The sequence below is a fragment of the Lytechinus variegatus genome, chromosome 2 (assembly GCF_018143015.1).
Source record: "Lytechinus variegatus isolate NC3 chromosome 2, Lvar_3.0, whole genome shotgun sequence".
In the NCBI taxonomy this organism is placed as follows: Eukaryota; Metazoa; Echinodermata; class Echinoidea; order Temnopleuroida; family Toxopneustidae; genus Lytechinus; species Lytechinus variegatus.
The window spans coordinates 58,700,942-58,719,138 of NC_054741.1; the positions used below are offsets into that span (position 1 = coordinate 58,700,942).

The following is an 18,197-nucleotide window of genomic DNA, read 5'->3' on the forward strand; positions in this document are numbered from 1 at the left end:
CGACGTGTGTTGTAGACATATAGTATGGTATTTTACCAGTCCAATTTGCTACCTGCAAACAAATATGGGAGGAGCTCACATGTTAGCCTTAGCAACGCTATGCAATTCGTGGTGTGACTTGAAAAGGGCTGAAACTTCAAAGCGAAACTCTCTCTGTCGTCTTCTCTACCTCAGATTTTCTACCTAGTAAGAATTTTGCTCATGAATTAAGATGTCTTCGAAAGTAAGTCATATTAATGGTATTTATGTTCAAAGGTAGAGTAAGTTTGCGGATTGATAGGGGTCCTGTAATAATGACTAACGTTAGATTATTTTTTACTAGTACCGTACTAGTAGTAGTACCGTATATTACCGGTACCGTACGTAGCAATAGCATAACTAAGTTAACAAGTTAGAAATATCACCCAGTACCGTACTCATAATACCACTCCAGTAACCATGCCATGGTGAAAAATACCAAATGAATTGGCCAGAAAAAGAGCCAATCATTTCAGCAGGAGTTAGACATAAACTAAGAACAGATTAACAACATTAGTTAGTTTAGACTTTTCTTATTATTACGTTGCCAGGCAGCCCCCAGGCCCAGGGAGCAGAAAAAAAAAGTTGAAAAAAAAAATGGTTTCTGAGTCTGACCCAATTATCGTGAATAACTCATCTGTGCAGTCACAGATCAATGTAACATATTATTAAATATTTATGTTCATTGATATCTGTTTTAAATTTCATTAATATATTTTAATAGACATTATTTTCTTTATTTTGATTTTAGTAATATTATCGTTGTTGATATCATTATTATGTTTTACCATTATAATTTTCTCAATGAATTTTATCATTATCAAATGAATGTTTGTTATCCCCCTGCACTCATTCAATGAACAAGGTTATGATATTTCAGTTACATCCCCATGTGTGGCAAAATAATGGTGGCAATGTTTGGCTTAATTTCTCTTTTTATATGAGACAAATGGTTGATTTTCTTACACTGTCATTTTTCATTACAGCTATTCACCATATAACTTGGCACTTATGTAAACTTAATTCTTTAAATTATTTTTTTCTTGATTAAAAATAGAGATTGAAAAATGAAAATTTTCTTGCCATCTTACTAATAGAGGGCGTACACAAAAATATGCCCAAAATTCAAGTTTTTGAGCGCTCTGGTAAATACAAAAAGTATTCCCAAGTTAATAATAAAAAATAAATTGCAACTGTATGGAAATGAGTAATTTTGGTCCCAAAAGTGACATTTTAATGATTTTTCAAAGTGTGTGTTATGTACAACATTGGCATACCATAGTCCTACCTGTAGATTCCCACAGGCAGGATGGTTGCAGTGAACAAGTGTTATCCCCCTTCTTTTTGAAAAAAATACTCATTGTACATGTAGTTGCTTCAGAGTCAGCACTGTTGCTTCATTGAATTGCATAATGTAGGCAAGACTGAGATGTGGTCCACTTGTTATATATCTCTTGAAATATGTTTGATTTTATCTAGGTATCTACCCCTCGTTTGATCAGCAAAGTTGGAACAAGAATATTAACGTGTGAACCTACTGAGCTCTATAATATCCTCCAACAGGCTACTGTCTTTCCTGCGCTAAGTGATCCAAACTACCTTTTACTATTAGGTGAGATTATTTTACTGCCTTTTTCAGAATTCATGCTGTGTGTAGCTGATTTTGTTGAACAACTCAAGCAAGAAGAAAATAGATCAGTATTTGATTACTATTACCGTAACTAAAATCAGACCATTTCATGCTAGAAATAACTTGGAGGATATAATAATAGGCATTTGTCTAGCGCCATCTATCTAGAAATAGTCTATTCCGAGGCCCGTTGTTATTATTTAGCTCGAGCTGCCCTTCAGCACTCGTGCATTCAAGGAATTAATCGTGCCAGGTACCCATTCACCTCACCTGGGTCGAGTGCAGCACAATGTGGATAAGTTTCTTGCTGAAGGAAATTACGCCATGGCTGGGATTCGAACCCACGACCCTCTGTTTCAAAGTCAGAAGACTTATCCACTGGGCCACAACGCTCCACCTCCAGTTGTGAAATAATACATTTTTATTGCTATATCTAGAAAATGTTTCCTCCATATAAATAAAGCAGTATATTTTTGCAAGTGCCCGAATAGCTTAAAAGACCTCACCCCTCCCCCTTCCAAAATGATGATGACCAATCAATGGCCATCACTTCTGATGTTTGTTTCTCTATAAAATTATGTTGAAACCTCTCATAACCTTCAAGAAATATTTGTTACCCTTTTTGCATATATTATCTATTCCTTCAACAGATGCCAGACAGACAAATGAATATAATGAAAGTCACATCTTAACATCCAAAAGAGCACCAAGGGTAGGTTTTAAATTATGACTGCACAATGCTATGTATTTGATTATCACCAGCTGTGATATCACATGGAATATGATTTTTTTTTTTAGCTTAAAGGAAACCAAAACCCAAGAAGATAAGTAATCTTATTGGAAAGAGTAAAATGAGAGGAACAATTTTTAAAAAGTTCATCAAAATCAGTTAAGAAATAAGCAAGTTATGGGAATTTGAAAACTCTTGTTATACTTTCTGTGGGCATCCTCAAGTTGGCAAACGTGCTTCAAAAAATGGCTGATTTTGTGGACAACTCTCCATTTGTTTTGTACACAAATTTTCAGATTTTCCTCATCTTTCAAATTGAATCTTGCCTCCTGAGCACAACATATGTCATGGGAAAATATAATCCACACCATATATGTCAAGGTCAGGAGGAGATAATGTGAAATATGTAAAATAAAGGGGAAAATCTGAAAATATGTGTACAAAACAAATGGAGAGTTGTCCACAAAATCAGCCATTTTGAAACACGCTTGCCAATTTGAGGATCCACATAGTAAATACAACAAGACTTTTTAATAGTCCATAACTTGCTTATTTCATAACCGATTTTGATGAAATTTTTTTAAAATCGTTCCTCTTATTTTACTCTTTCCAATAAGATTACTTCTCTTCTTGGGTTTTGGTTTCCTTTAATAGGGTAACTTGTATAAGGCAATGAATAGCTTTGCTGGTATCATTTCACAGTTTGCTATGCAGGAATGTTATGGATATATCATAATTTCATTAACAATCAAAGATTGTTATACCCAATATTCATAAAAGCCTAAAAACACCATTTTCAAAAACATTATTTACATGATATGATATTATAGGATATAATATGATATGTATAATATGTAATATATGACATATGATATTGTATGGCTTGATGTTATATGATACGATAGATAATATGATATGTGATATGATACAATATATCATATCAGATTAAAGATATGGTATGATTGATGTGGTATGCTATGAAATAACTTTCAACATAATACTGTACCACTTTTTTTTTCCTTTTTTTTTGGGGGGGGAGGGGAAGAAACCCCATTAACATTAGACATTTGTGAGGAAATAAATTATCACATGGAAGGCAATGTCTACTGTATATGTTTTTTGTTTGTTTTGTTTTCATTTAGACTGCAGAAGACAAATTTCTGGTTCCGTATGGTGCAGAAATTGAATGCAAAATGCATGTGATCGTCCTTGATAATAATACTACAAGTCTTTCAAAAAGAGAAAGTAAGTAACAAAATATTCTGATAATTATTTTTTTATATTTCTTAATCCTTCAAATTTAAAAAAGTACACACTACTGTCACTACTATACATGCTACTTTGTTTCATGAAAAAGAGGGCCTCTTTATTAATTTCAGTAAAAGTTTAAGAATGGTTGGAAAACACAATCCACAATTAAAGCTTTTATTCAATGATACATGCATCTTCTAAAAGAAATTCAAACTTCTTTGTGAATTTCTTCAGGTCCAGCCTTTAAGTGTGCCAAGGTGATGGCAGAGGCAGGAAGTAGAAACCCAGTTCGGATTCTAAGAGGAGGTTATGAGGAATTCTCTGCACTCTATCCCTTCCTCAGAACACAGAAGGTAAAGTAACATTGACATATTCTTGTCAACATTTCATAATTATTTATGAAAAAAAAATTCTATTCAAAGTTTCATACCTCAATTTCACATACATAATAACATACTTACCAAAGAAAATTTATGAATAATTATTCAAAATCCTTCACATGCATAAAAAAAATCATTTGAGAATTAAAAAATGACAAATGTTATTCATTTATGTTTTTCATGGAAATTTTGTCTGCTAAGGAATGTTGATTAAAAAAAATCCAATATATTGTCATTTAGGTTTTCTAAAACAATATTTTTTTTGGTTCATATTTCATTTTTTTATTTGTGAAAAGTGGTTGGAATGCGTGGACATGAAATTCACTCTCAAGCTACCTAAAACCCACTTTTCCCTTCATCTTAATAGATTCTTCCACTTGCAGATCCATGGGGTGGAGTTTGGGGTGTAGGGGCATAGCTGGCTCCCCCCCCCCCTTTGAGAGGCACAATTTTAAAATTTGTTATGCGTTAAAACACAAGTGTGCCCTCCCCACCCCTTTTGAAAGTGAGGACTTTTTTTGGAGGGGGGAGCTAGTCAAATTTTTCCTCTGGAACATGTGCCCTCCCCCCATTTGGAAGATCCTGGATCCACCCTTGGGTTTTTTCTTACTTCTGACTTTTTTGAAAATTTAAGTTAATGAAAAAAATCCTTCCATTTTGAAATTCATGCTCACCAATTAAATTAATTCCTTATCTTTCTAAACAGATATTATACATGCCACAAGAGATGGATGAACTTCGACCTTACCCTGTTGAAGTACTTCCAGGTCATCTGTACCTTGGTAATTATCAGCAAGCATGCAGTCCTGGGGTGAAGAAAGATCTGAAGATCAAAGGAGTGTTGCACATCTCACAGGATGCTGAGGAGTTGTAAGTCTACATGGGTATATCATCCAGGGGTATTTTTTTTCACCCAGACCATCTAACCTCTTGAACAGCCCATAGCATTGTGTGTTTAGTATACATGTTTCAATGGGATGTTCTTAAATGTGCTATACCTATGATGGCTTCATACACGGGGCAATTTTTCACTTAGAAATTATTAAGCTTCTTTGTTTTCAAATTTCAGATAAAGTTACAATGAAGTCTGCATAAGTTGACATTCCATATTAATAATGTCAGCATGAAAAATTACTATTTAATCTTAGGGGTTAGCATTTTTTTTCTCCGGCTATTGCGATGTTGGGTAGGCCTACAGCAGGCATTTCCTGTACTATGCTTATTTTTATTCATAAACTTGCTTGCAGCACACCCTCTTGAAATTGATTACTATTTTGAAAGGAATTTAATTGATAATTAGGATAAAAATCTAGGGATTTGAAAAAAAATACTTAGTATGGTAAGAAGGTAAGCAGAATACTGTTTAATATATGAATTACTCATATGGCTCTTACTACCAATTATAAATGTGACTTTTTGTTTACTTTGTGAATGTAGTGAATATCATATTGTAAAATAAAACCCAGCTACCCCCCCCCCCTCCCCTCCCATCCACAGTCACACATTCACAAACATGCACCTAATTCATCATACACATATTTTCATGTGAAATAATGTATTGAGCTGCACTGGCTATGAGCTCATTTATTACTTAACATTAACTTTGAGGAATAAATGTGTAAACTTTGGTCATATTTTTATTTCATTATAGGCAAGAGGGGCTTGTTGGAGTTGAACTAATGCACTGTCCTCTGCCAGATGGAAATGAAGCAGACATGTTATCACAGTTATCACAAGCTTGTCAGTTCATAGGTGAGAAAAGGTTTTCAAACATTGATTGATGATATACTGGAAGATTTTACATTAGGGGAGACCGGGGTTCGTCGGAACATGGGGTAAGTTGAAACATTGTAATTTTCTTTAACGCCTGTAAAGTGAATTTATGCAATACTGCCCTCAATTTATTGTTATTGATACTACAACTGTTGTATTATTAATAGCAATAAATTGAGGGCAGTATTGCATAAATTTACTTTACATGTAAATTACAATGTTTCAATTTACCCCATGTTCCAACTAACCCCGGTCTCCCCTACTTGTTAATAGACTGGGCCTTGGTCTTAACCCTTTGAACCCGAAAAGCTGGAATACCGGCTTCAAGTCATGTAAATCAAAAAGCAAGGGTTTTAGATATCAGATCACCTTTAAAAATGATGTCATTTTAGAGATATTCAGTTGATGAATTCATTTTATAATTTCATCGATCGTTGGCTTTCATTTATAAGGTTTGAGCATAAAAAGACCAAAATATACCGTACCTAGAACGCTTGTGCAATAATACATAGCGAGTTGTATACAGACTATATGAAAGCTATTGCTGAATTTTCTTCCTTCAAATGAGTGATTTTTTTAGAAAATTTTGAGATTATCAGTAGTACGTTTAGCTAAACAACATCAGCCAGACCAGGCCGGGTGCCAGCAGAGTAAGGTGGCGCTGACATTGCTGGGCTCGAATCTTGACAATAGGAGATCATTTATTTCAAATGTCATGTTTTCCTTCATTTTGCTGATAAGCTTGATATCGGCTGATAATTCAGGGTGAGGGTGACGGCAGTCCCAATTAATTCAGGGTTCAAAGGTTTGATTAAAAGTGCATATTAGTACGAGAACATTTGAAGAAGCCTCATGATGTCATTCGCTGGTCTCGAGTCAATCGTTCATACTTTCAGTATAGAAATGTATAGTTTGTGTGACATATCCATTATGTAGCATGTAAGGTTCCATGAGGGGGAACATGGCTGATTTTTACTACAGCTTTAATATATTGGAAGTGTAAAAATGCTCTTATATGCTTTGTGTGCTTCATAGAAAGTTAGCTTTTGCATTTCTTTTTTTAATGAAGGAATAAATTGACGAGAGGCTTGCATTCATGCCATAAGTCATTACATCAAGTTGAATTAAATTAATAAAGGTTATTTTGTTTGATCAGATGGTGCAGCTCCATGGCTTTATAATTCAATTGATTCATATTCAAAGTTGAATTAAATTAATAAAGGTTATTTTGTTTGATCAGATGGTGCAGCTCCATGGCTTTATAATTCAATTGATTCATATTCAAACGAGTAAAAATACAAAATAAAAATACCAAGTCAAACATATATAAAACATGAACTGAAAAGTTATGTAAATTATCTGAAGAAACAAATTCATAAAAGATAAGTACACATAATTTACAAACAAATGAAGAATAAAGTACCTATACATGTATATACTATGGTGGCCCCAAATTAACACTAAAAATTAATTGTTGCAACACACAAACTCATCTCAGTATGATACAGTGACTATTTATGCATTGTGCTACAATTCTGAATAAATTCATCCATATTTTGTTTCATCCAATAGGAAAGCATGTAACAGAGAAAAATGCAATTCTTGTAAGTAGTGAGCATGGGATAAGTCGGAGTGCCGCAGCGATCCTAGCCTACCTTATGTATCATTACAAGTGGACTTTACAGGTAAGCCATGAAAGTTGAACTGTATGCATGTGTGTGCGGAAGAATTAGTGAAGGGGAAGTTCACCCTGACGATAAAGGTGCTGTCAATGAAAACAGAAAACCTAGAGAAAAATATGTAATACTAATTCATTTAGACTGAAAACAGATGTGGGTATGAGATTAGGTATAATATAACTCTTTATTTTTAAGAAAATGGATTTTTATGGAATTTACATCGTATATGACACATGGAGAATCAGTTGGCACGTGATGTCACAAATTCAAAATTATAAAAATAAATAAATAACTTATTTAATCGTTGATGGATTTTCCCAAAGCTTCATTTTTTTTTCTTTTTATCTTTTTATTATAAACCAACTTTATGTCATGGTGGACTTCCCATTGAAACGCATATCAAGGATGACAACCAGAAGGTCATTTCTTATAGAGAAAATCAATGATTTTCAGAAAAGTGTTTGTTTAAAAATTTCTACCAAGGAAATAAATCAAGATGTGATTCAGGGTTAATTTACCTTTTTTACAGGCATTAAGGCTTTCCAGTTTTCACATTCTTTGCATGTACCAGTTTATAACCATCAATTTGTTCAAGAGGGCATACAAAATTGTATTGTATTGCATAATAAGTTTATAAGTTGATGTTATCTATAAACAATAAGATTTTGATGTGTAGTATGTTTCATGGTAACACCTCAAATACTAAGTTTACAGGTTGATGTAATCCATAAATAGTTTTGTTTACTCCCACTATTTGTCAACTCAACAGAAAGCATACAAGCATCTGCAGACCTGCAAGAGCAACATCAGACCGCATCGAGATTTCATTTCCCAGCTCTCAAAGTGGGAGGAACAGATATTTGAAGAAGGCGTACAGACAGATATATCAGACCCATACTACTGAAAGCAATGACAATACTTTGTTATAGTTCTCAGGCAGCCAATTCAATACAATTTTTTGTTGAACTATGCAATATATTAAGAATAAAGATCAAAGCATGAGCTTGTGTTTTTTCATGAAGTCTTTGTGCTTGTTTATAAAGTATAAAGGTGTGTGAGAAATTATCATTACATCAGTACTGCCGTATCTCTATGCAACCTTTACTGCTAATTCGAGTGAGAATTATGATCGATTTAGAGCAATCTAAACTTGGGATTGACTTAATTGTAATCAGTCTTACAATTAATCTGAAGTTGTGATTGATTCTAATCCATTATAACTCTTTATGACATGGCCTAAAAGCATTTCATCAATGTAGTGCTGGAATTGGAAAGTAATTGCTTATTTTTAACAAAAGATCTGGGGGGTGTTTCACATAGATTTAAGTATGACTTGGAGTCGCACTTAAATACCAAGTTGTGGGCGGTATGAAAGGCTTGACCACAATGGTCAGATCGTGTCATGAGGACGCACACTACTGCGTATCCATCAATAAGATGAGTGCGTTGCATTTTAAGTACACTTCTGCATTGAAATGTGACGTGTGACTTCGTGAAGCACCCCCTGGAACATTTTCTATTTACAGAATCTGCTGTACCGTTTGTGTCAAATTTGTCTATTGTAATATACTTCTCTGGTTTGGAATTAAATGTGATCAAAAAGATTGTCCATCGTCAGAAATTTATTAGTCGCAACTTTACAAAATGCAAAACGATTGTGTTCTTATACCTTGGTCCACCGAATAATTGCTGGAGGTATTATTGATTTTACAGGTTATTTTGAAAGAATGATCAAAATATATGCAAACTATTGCCTTGTTCATTTTTGTGTGATTTAAGATGTTTCTATCTTGTATTATCATCTACATGTACTTTCTTTGATTATGCAAGAATTTAATGAAGGTATTAAGCGAAATGAAGATCAAGGAATGCTAATCATTCATATTGAACATTACACAGCTTTCAACAAAGGATTTCATGACCATTGTACTTATGCATTACGAACAAATCAACTTTGTTATGAAATGTTCAAAGAACTATTTTCTCCACTTGGCAATATTTATTTTAATATTTTCACATCCCTGCAATGAATATTTATTTGTATTCTAAATAAATGATTGGTCAGTTCCAGGTGCTCATGTAATGAAATATATTTTCCCCCACTGTATTTTCCGGGGGAAAATTTGGAGCTCAATGATGTATTGAGCATGAGCATGCTTTTCTCCCCCAGCAAAAATATTGAAAACTATACGGAGCCACTGCTGAATCCCGGGCATGGTGAACAGCTGGTTGTATCTATTAGGAAACCCTTTCAGAATGGGGTGTACAGACAACTAGGACAAGATCAAAAGCTCAAAATTTACCATTCAAAAATATTTAATTTAATGTAAATAAGTTTCAATCTTAACTTGCCTATATGTAATATAACTTTGTACAAATGCACCACATTAAGATAATCTAATCGACTTGTTCTTTAAAATGAGCAGTTTAGCATGTCCTTTTTTCTGTAATATTCACATCACTTCTAGCAGTTCTGCATTAAATAGCTAATTATGTACTTTTTTTAAACAATGGTTTAACTTGCCTCTATTTTCTGTGTTTTAAACAACCTGGGCAGAAAGTAAGTGCGGTTTTACTCTTGAATTTAACATTTTTCACGTAATTTCTTAATAACATACTGGTATTTCATATAGAAAAAAAATATTGTACTCCTAGATACTATAGATTTTGACTATTGTAGATCTAAAAAGGAGTACAATATGCATAACCTTAGATACCATTGATATTATATCACTATTGACATTATGAGTATACCAGTAGTCATTTTATAAGCAACAGTCTGTATCATTCTGGGGAGCTGCAAAACGAATGTATGAACATTCCAATGTTTACAATGTGTGAGCATTACATGATCATGTAGAATCAAATTAGACTATTATTTGAAATAAAACCCAAAAGCAGAGCTGCCAAGTATTACGGATTTTCAGCATTTAGTACTGAAAAATGAGAATACTACTGATGGTTTCAGGCAAAGCACTGATTTCTTAAGTTTCAGTTTTTACCGGTATGTATTTGTCCTATGGTATTTCTTTAAAAATACTGATTTCCTCAGCAAAATACTGATTTTCAGCTTTTTTTAATACCGGTACTGAAATGTTTTTGTTCAGGCTGGCAGCTCTGCAAGTATGAAAATTTAGTGGAGTCAGAATTGTGACCTGAATGCCTTGATTTCTCTATTAAGACCAAGGGTAAGGATGTAGAAGGGATTTTAAATAAATGAGGATAAGGATTTTCATAAGGGTTTGGTTAGAGGAAAGTTGCATTTCACTTGATACAGGAATATTGTACATACAGTCCCAACACTCAAAGAAGGCTTACTTGCTGACAATATTGTGATGGTCTATTTTGAATATTTTCTGCACAATAACAAAGGTTGTCTATCCTTACAATTATTCATGTACAATCAAGTTATCTTCAAATCTTCTACATGAAAAATCAACCAACGATTTTATCATTGATGTGATTGACGATTGATGTGAACAAATAACAATATGCAATATACTTCCATTTCTGTATTCTTCTCTATTTATTAATAAGCATTGATGAATAAATTTCACTTATTTTGTACAACTTGTTTGTTGCAGTCTATGATATTGTTTGTATTTATTTCAGTATTGAGGTTTGAGTTTTGTATTGATTATTCTAATAGGTCTGCTATATTAGAGACCATGTATAAATCCTAACAGGCTCTGCTTATATCAAGCCATTATTCAAATGCAGCATAACAAGACTTCATAATGTTACACTATATTTCTACTCACAAAAAAGGTTTTCTATTCTTATAATTTCATATAAGTTCTTCTTTTTTTAAATTCAACCCAGCTGTAGATCTATTTGATGTGAACAATGGTACTCCACAACATACTTCCATTTCTGCATCATTTCTTCAACAATTTCTATTTAATGCATATGTTCCTTTTCATTTCTCATGTCTTTTATTTATTAGAACAAATGAAAATCCACTTAGAGTTGCATAATTTTGACATTATAAAGTTAACATGAATAGTAAAATAAAGGATTCATTATAATGAACATCATATTAAATTATTCAAATGGGTGGTATAAATGTATGCAAAACCCCTCAAATGATGATCTGATTTAATACAAACCCTTAATAAAGGTCAGTAGAAAGTACTCACCCCACAAATCTTCATACTCCCCTTCATTGCTGTTGGCCATCTCTAGGCAAATTAACATACAAAAAGTTTAATCTATAACAAAACTGTTTGTGACAGACCTGTACCAGGGGCGACTGAATAGTTTTTTTAGCCTAAACATAGAAAGGATTAAGATTGAAGACCAAATTTGGTCCATACAATCTTTCACATTTCTTAATCCTACCAACCAAATTTCTTGGTCTTGCTATATTGGGTCTGATTTTACAGGTTCCAGTATCAATGGCCCATAATTTCAAATCGGGTTTAATTCTAAACTCTAATCTAAATTTGTGGTTTTACTAGGGATAGCCAATAGTGGCATCAATCTCGAACAGTATAATTTCAATGTAACAGCTTATTTTTGTCTTTGAATCATTCTTAACTGTTTTAGGAAGATAAATGAAATAGCTTTCTACACCATTCATGAGTTAGGAAAGAGCACAGTAATCACAAGAAATATACAATGCAAGGAAAATGTTGACATTTATGGCTTTCCATAAGTTTAGCACAAAGTTAGACCATGTTCTAAGTTAAACCTGACTTCAGAATACAGACCATAGTGTCTAATGAAAAATGTACAAACTTGAGTTGGCCTCCTTTTGGGTTAATGACATGGGATGCTTCTATTACTGGTATTTTTACTTCACCTTGGTCTCAGGGTGATAGTGATGAACCCAAGTCTCATAAATAGACATAACCCATTCCAAGTAATTGGATGGGCTACCATCAAAAGTCTCATCTCAAATCATACTTATCAGCTGCAGAAACTTGACGACAGCTTGACACTCGGGTTTGTCCATTTTTTATGAGACACTCGATACCAAACTTTAGGAATCTGTAAAATAAGACTAGACATTGCTATGACCAAGAAATTTGGTGGGTAGCATTAAGAAACGTGAAAGATTTTATGGCCCAAGCAAGTCTCCGATCTTTGAATCTTTTCTATGTTAGGCTCAAAACTTTTCAGAAGCCCCTCGTATATCATTGTTTTCATAAAGGGTCCTAACAGTCGAAACTCAAAAGTAAAGAAAACTACTTCCTTTCTGACATTTTGAATTTAAACTGTCAAATGTTTATAATCTCACAAAACTTCTGTATTCAATGGTCTCACCTCATTCTTCGAATATTTTACTACCAGATTTTCAAAAAATTCTGGGTAATTTCAAATTTCCATAGATACAAATAGTTAAACTGAAAACATTAATTTCAAAATTAGATATTTCTGTTCATCGAAACCCTCCTAGGACGGTTTGAGAAAACTGATATTGCAGTAAAATCAGTCATCACCTTCACTGTACGACTGTTCCGTCATATGTCAACGCAATGTTCAAGAGTTCTTGACCAAGTGCTTCATTTCTCCCACCAGGCAAGAAATCTGTAGCAAGCTCACGTAGGGTAACAGCGATACGTCGAGCTAGAATGGCTTCTCGTGGTATTGCATGTTTCCATTTATATCTAGCATCGTCACTCAGTATTATCAAACTTTTCCTTGGCATTGGTATCAATAGTTCGTGCACTAGCCATTCCTCTTGCTGGCTTCCAACATTATGGTTGTCTTGCTGATTTGTTCCAGATTCATTGGGTACTCCATGACAAGAAGTATCAGTTTCATATTTCAGTAATAGGGAAGTGTCCGAGAGAAGATTGATGGTGACGAGTCTGTTCCCCCATAGCCAGAAATCATCAAAGTGAAGATCAATGGCCGACCCTCTATCGGGCGTGTACTCTAGGTGGCACTGCTCAACAGGAAGAAAGTCTTCAAGCTCTGGGAGACGGTTCATGCGAGACACCAGTGGTTTGCTGAAAGTTGGTAGACCAGTGAAGCCACCTTGCTTGACTTTTCTACGTTTGAAGTTTGGTTTAGGGCCATAGTCCTGTTGATTGTAAACACAAGAAAATACAATAAATAAAGTAGTCATTTAATTTCACAGAAAACGAAATTACAGTTTCATGCTATGAATATAAGAATGCTAGAAATGATAATTAACTTTGATACCAGTTGCAATTAATTAGATTTATACACCCCTGTGTTTAAGTATCAGGCTTAGCCAAAAGAAATGCTAATTAGAAGTGGGGGAAAAATGTTCTACTTTTTGCAATTTCTAAAAAATCAAAAACTTATGTGCACCCAGACTGTAATGCCTGTTGCAATAGATATCCGTGACATTATTCACAAAATTCATTTTACAGAATAAGCTTGTGAATTACAGGCCTACATGTGACACCTCTAAAGGCTACAATGTATACCCTATAACAAAGAATAATTGAACAACACTAAACCTCAACAAAACTTCAATACAAGTTGGCATTTTTTTATAAATGGGAAACGCGTTTTCACTGATCATCTGGAAGGACTTACTTGTTTGAATCTTCCTGACTGAGACGCCTTCCATGGACTCCTTTCAATCCTGTGCACCATCTCCACTTCCTCTTGGTCCGTTATAAAGTCAGGTATTACTTGTATCCCAGGCAAGACAAAACCCTGTGTAGCATGGTGATCAGGGCATCCTATATCTGATTGCGTTCTCTTGTCTCTCATCCCCTCAGAATGTGGAGGTTGGATTTTTCCACACAAGTAACAGTATCTCCAGAGTTCCTATTATACGATGGACATTAACCAGGAAGGCTAATATTATCTATAACTATTACATTCCCCGCAAGATTAAGGTCAGACTAATTGATCAATAAATTCATACATCTTTCTTTTTTATCATTCATGAGTAACCAGACTGTAACACAAAAAAGTAAATTTTCCTTCAATCCAAACAGTGTCACTTTTCAATGACAAACATGTCAAGTGAAAGTTGATGTACCAGTATGTCAATGGCTAAAATTAAAGAACAATTTATGTGTAAACATGAAATAATCCATCAAGTCATGCACGAGTTGGTCACCAATTTGACTAGAATATAACTATTTTTTAATGATTGTTCAATAGACCCAATTTGGAATGGCAGAGCACTGTTCTTATTGCGGACCATAGTAAAGGAAAGTTTCCATTAAAAATTCTTTGTACAAAGCCCATGACAAAACAGTTATAGCTCAAAATAAAATCTTTCAGTGGCAGATCCAGAAATTTGAAAGAACATGGGGCAACTTAAAAAAAAAGGGGTACAGATCAGAGTGAGCTACATTAATATGTATGTCCCACAGGTGATTAAACTTCTCAAAATGTATATAGGGTGGGGGCATGCATCATGAACCCTTATGCTCCCGCAGGGATTCGCCTCAATTTTGTTTAATCTCTACTACTAGGTTAAATTAGATATTTAACAATTTTCATAATTTTTTTTTTCTGAGGATTATCATTACTCTGAATGATCTAGCCTAGGGGTCAGTTTTTACATAATCCCTACCTGCAAATATTCCCTGCCTGTTGGTGCATGCTTCACTTGGATATCTTTGGCCTCACAGACGAGGCAGGAGCGGATTCCTGTACATCCACATGGCCTTGGATAATGGAGTCCTTCCATTCAAGGAAATTGCTGCTGCACTCTGCAAATTTGAATTGAGCTAAAGTGATTTTCGGCTTTCGCACGAACCTTGATAAAACAAGAAAGAGACACACAAGAGGGACAGGCAAGTTAGTCAGTGGTGAGTGGCATACAAAAAACATGGGCTAGCATAAAATATACGTAAGTTACATTCATGTTTTGATCAACTCATGTCATGGATACTGGTTCTCACTTCTGCTTGGCTAATTTCATTAGCACATGTTATAAACTGCAGGATGTAAATTACATTATGAATCTAATTCTTTGATTCATTTGAACTGAATTAAAATCAAAACTGATATAAATTTAATAAAAGCAGAAGTCTCAGGTTACAATGGCAGATGGATACTTGCAGTCTGCAACTACCCTGTCATTGAGTTTATACAACATACAAACACCAAACATTCAAAAAGTCTCACTTAAATTGTAACATAAACACACTTAGAACTTTTATTCAACTCATCTATGATCCATTTTTCATTAATATTCTAGATCTACTTCTATCTACTCTCTAACGTTAGCCAAGCAATTTTTTTTATTCACCAAAGCACTTTAAAAAAAAGTATTTTAGTGAGGCCTTCTACTGATGAAAAGTATTAACCCACCAAGTTTTGCTTTCAATTCACGTGCGTCGGGTAACGTTGGTGAAGAACAATAGGAAACAAGATGGTGGCGTAAACATCGGGCAAGTCTCTTCCGTCTTGTCATGATATTTTTCTCATTTTTTTGATGAATTCTTCTTTAAAAATAAAATCGATGGCACAGAAATGAAGTTGCATCCCATGTACATGATTTAGGGCTAGATCTTTTAAAAGGAAAGTAGACATCTCAGGGGCGAAAGTTTCAGGTTTTGGCAGCCTACACGCACCTGAATGGATAGGGATACCTGGCTTCGTTGAGAGTAACCTTACGTTAGTAAATGATTTTTACTCTCTAGAAGCCTCCTGGCTACCCCCCCCCCCCCCCCCGGGGTTTGTGTCATGATTGTGTGACATGACCGTTTGTACAATATTGAAGATTGGATTGTTTCGTACAAGAAGAATTCAAATCTTGATCTAGAAAGTACATGTATTCAGTTGCAGAATTTACATTACATATTTATGTGAATATTCTTAAAAATATCATTTTTGCAACTAGCCATACTATTGATTAACTTGATTTTTCACACACAAAAAAAGCAAATAATTGTTTTCGTTGTATATCAAATATGGATTCTTGATTTTGGAAATATATAATGAAACAAACACGAAACAGTATGTTTGGAAAATAGAATGGAAATGGATTTTGTTCCGACAATTTGAATCTTAAAAAAAAAACAAGGACAAAATGTTCACGAAACAAAACTTAGATTGGTTGCAAAGTTGGTAATTTGTTTGTTGATGCATGATCCATTTTCACTTACGGCAGTTTATTTTTTTTTTCCTTTTGGACAAGCATAACTTTTTAAGGATATTGGTTTTCAATACTTGTGAAAAAAGGAATATAAGAAAAAGTGATATTTTATTTAAATTCACAAATATCGCAAGAAATAAAGTTTGAAAAAAAAATGTAGAGAACTAAATGTATGTTCGAAAATGCACATGCAACAACAATATGCTGATACATATTATAATAATATACATGTATACCGACTATTTGTGCTTTTGCAACTAACATTCAGATGGCCATTGGTAATAAGTTAATACTGATTTGAATAATTATTCCTCTTAAAAAAAACATCGAATTCGAAATATACTTTTTTTTTCATTCTTTGTAATCGTCTGAGTAGGGACGACTGCTATAAAAGAAAGTATAAATTACGTAGAGTGGGTTTGGAAATTTGGTAGTTCTGCTGATTGTTGCAAGAGTAATGACTTATTGATGTTACTGTGAATAGTTGGAATTTAAGGTTCCTTCATTATTTTTTTATCCTCTTGAATTTTTGGCCTGTTAAAAAAAATCATGCCACATGTAGAAAGAAAAAAGTTCAGAAAGAAAACATGAATCGAAACTTAAATACTTGGAGTGTATATTGAAAAATGACGACATTTTTAATGAAGAGGGAATCTTATGTAAGAGTAAATTTTGCTGGGTTTATTTATTTAATTTGTACTCTTACATTTTACTTGCCATACTTTGTTTACATTCAACTTGTATATTTTCATTCCAACTCATCTCATCCTTCTTTCCATCCTCACAATCCACATACATTGTCATAATCTCATCTTTCATTCCATCTCCACAATACATCTCACATAGCAACACAGGTTCATTGCATTTCATTCATTCATTCAGTTTCCCCTCAGTCATGCTTCCTGGTTTTCCTTTAGCTTTCCACTCCACATGGTCTTATTGTTTAATTCTCATTAGGATTCAGTTTAACTCATGATCACCCTTCTCTATTTTCTGATTGGTTCTTATTTGTAAATAGGGTTAGTTCATTTTATAGTTCATACCATTTTCCTTGTATTTGATTGGTTGATTTCTATGATTATCCAATGTGGGTACATATACATTGGCAGAACTTCCCAAATATTGGATTGGAGAGTACTAAAGTCAGTGCTGATCTGGCATGTCTGGACTTCATCTTGTTAACTTCTAGTTTATTCTTTGTTCACCGTATCTTCAGTTTAATAATCTTAGTTTAAGGAGAGCTTTCGAGACTGAATGTACAGGAGAGCATAGGAGACTGAGTTTATGATTTTGGAAGTGAACAAACTGTCATGTTACAATTGGATCATGTTGACAAGAATGCGCACAAAACAATGACACAAATTTCAATAGGTGGGACACGAAGCAATCTATACTTGGCCCATTTACATTTTGAACAAAAATATACAAGGATATCTGTTCTACAGTAATCAATTGAATTACCAGTAGGAACTACTATAATCATTTCTATGATTTTACAGTATGAAAGTGTAAAACTTACCAGAAATTGGTTAACAGTGATTCATTGAAGGTACGGCAGGCACTGAAATGTGAACGTAGACGCTAGTATAATTTTCATCTGATACGATGTGTGTGCGTGATCCTGCAGTATCAGGGGCCTGTTGCAGAAAGAGTTGCGTTTAAACGTACGCAAGTCAAAAAATCAAACGTAACT

At 34.0% G+C, this 18,197-nt stretch overlaps 2 protein-coding genes across 3 annotated transcripts; one reads left to right on the forward strand and one right to left on the reverse strand.

The window, feature by feature from the left end:
- Positions 1–8: 8 nt before the first annotated feature.
- Positions 9–11,028, forward strand: LOC121408483 (serine/threonine/tyrosine-interacting-like protein 1). The gene is made up of 9 exons (XM_041599963.1): positions 9–223; positions 1,498–1,630; positions 2,299–2,360; positions 3,521–3,623; positions 3,864–3,982; positions 4,716–4,879; positions 5,661–5,761; positions 7,355–7,467; positions 8,231–11,028. Exons 1-9 carry the CDS (start codon positions 212–214, stop codon positions 8,363–8,365), a joined length of 942 nt encoding a protein of 313 aa, XP_041455897.1. The 5' UTR covers positions 9–211; the 3' UTR covers positions 8,366–11,028.
- On the reverse strand, positions 9,487–18,114 carry LOC121408484 (alpha-ketoglutarate-dependent dioxygenase alkB homolog 4-like). 2 transcript variants are annotated; one of them, XM_041599964.1, is made up of 4 exons: positions 18,024–18,114; positions 14,975–15,160; positions 13,978–14,214; positions 9,487–13,492 (listed from the first exon to the last, which is right to left on the reverse strand). In XM_041599964.1, the coding sequence occupies exons 2-4, from the start codon at positions 15,089–15,091 to the stop codon at positions 12,908–12,910; spliced, it is 939 nt and encodes a 312-aa protein (XP_041455898.1). In that variant the 5' UTR covers positions 15,092–15,160; positions 18,024–18,114; the 3' UTR covers positions 9,487–12,907. The 2 variants fall into 2 exon arrangements, with proteins under 2 accessions (XP_041455898.1, XP_041455900.1); XM_041599966.1 differs by having other exon boundaries at positions 14,975–15,113; positions 18,024–18,110.
- Positions 18,115–18,197: the final 83 nt, after the last annotated feature.

Coding starts and splice junctions, on each gene's coding strand:
- LOC121408483 (XM_041599963.1), top strand. Junction 1,631..2,298: donor AAACTACCTTTTACTATTAG/GTGAGATTATTT, acceptor TTCCTTCAACAG/ATGCCAGACAGACAAATGAA. Junction 7,468..8,230: donor ATTACAAGTGGACTTTACAG/GTAAGCCATGAA, acceptor TCAACTCAACAG/AAAGCATACAAGCATCTGCA.
- LOC121408484 (XM_041599964.1), bottom strand. CDS start 15,091: ATGGAAGGACTCCATTATCCAAGGCCATGTGGATGTACAGGAATCCGC. Junction 14,215..14,974: donor CAGGCAGGGAATATTTGCAG/GTAGGGATTATG, acceptor ATCGTATAATAG/GAACTCTGGAGATACTGTTA. Junction 13,493..13,977: donor AGTCAGGAAGATTCAAACAA/GTAAGTCCTTCC, acceptor TACAATCAACAG/GACTATGGCCCTAAACCAAA.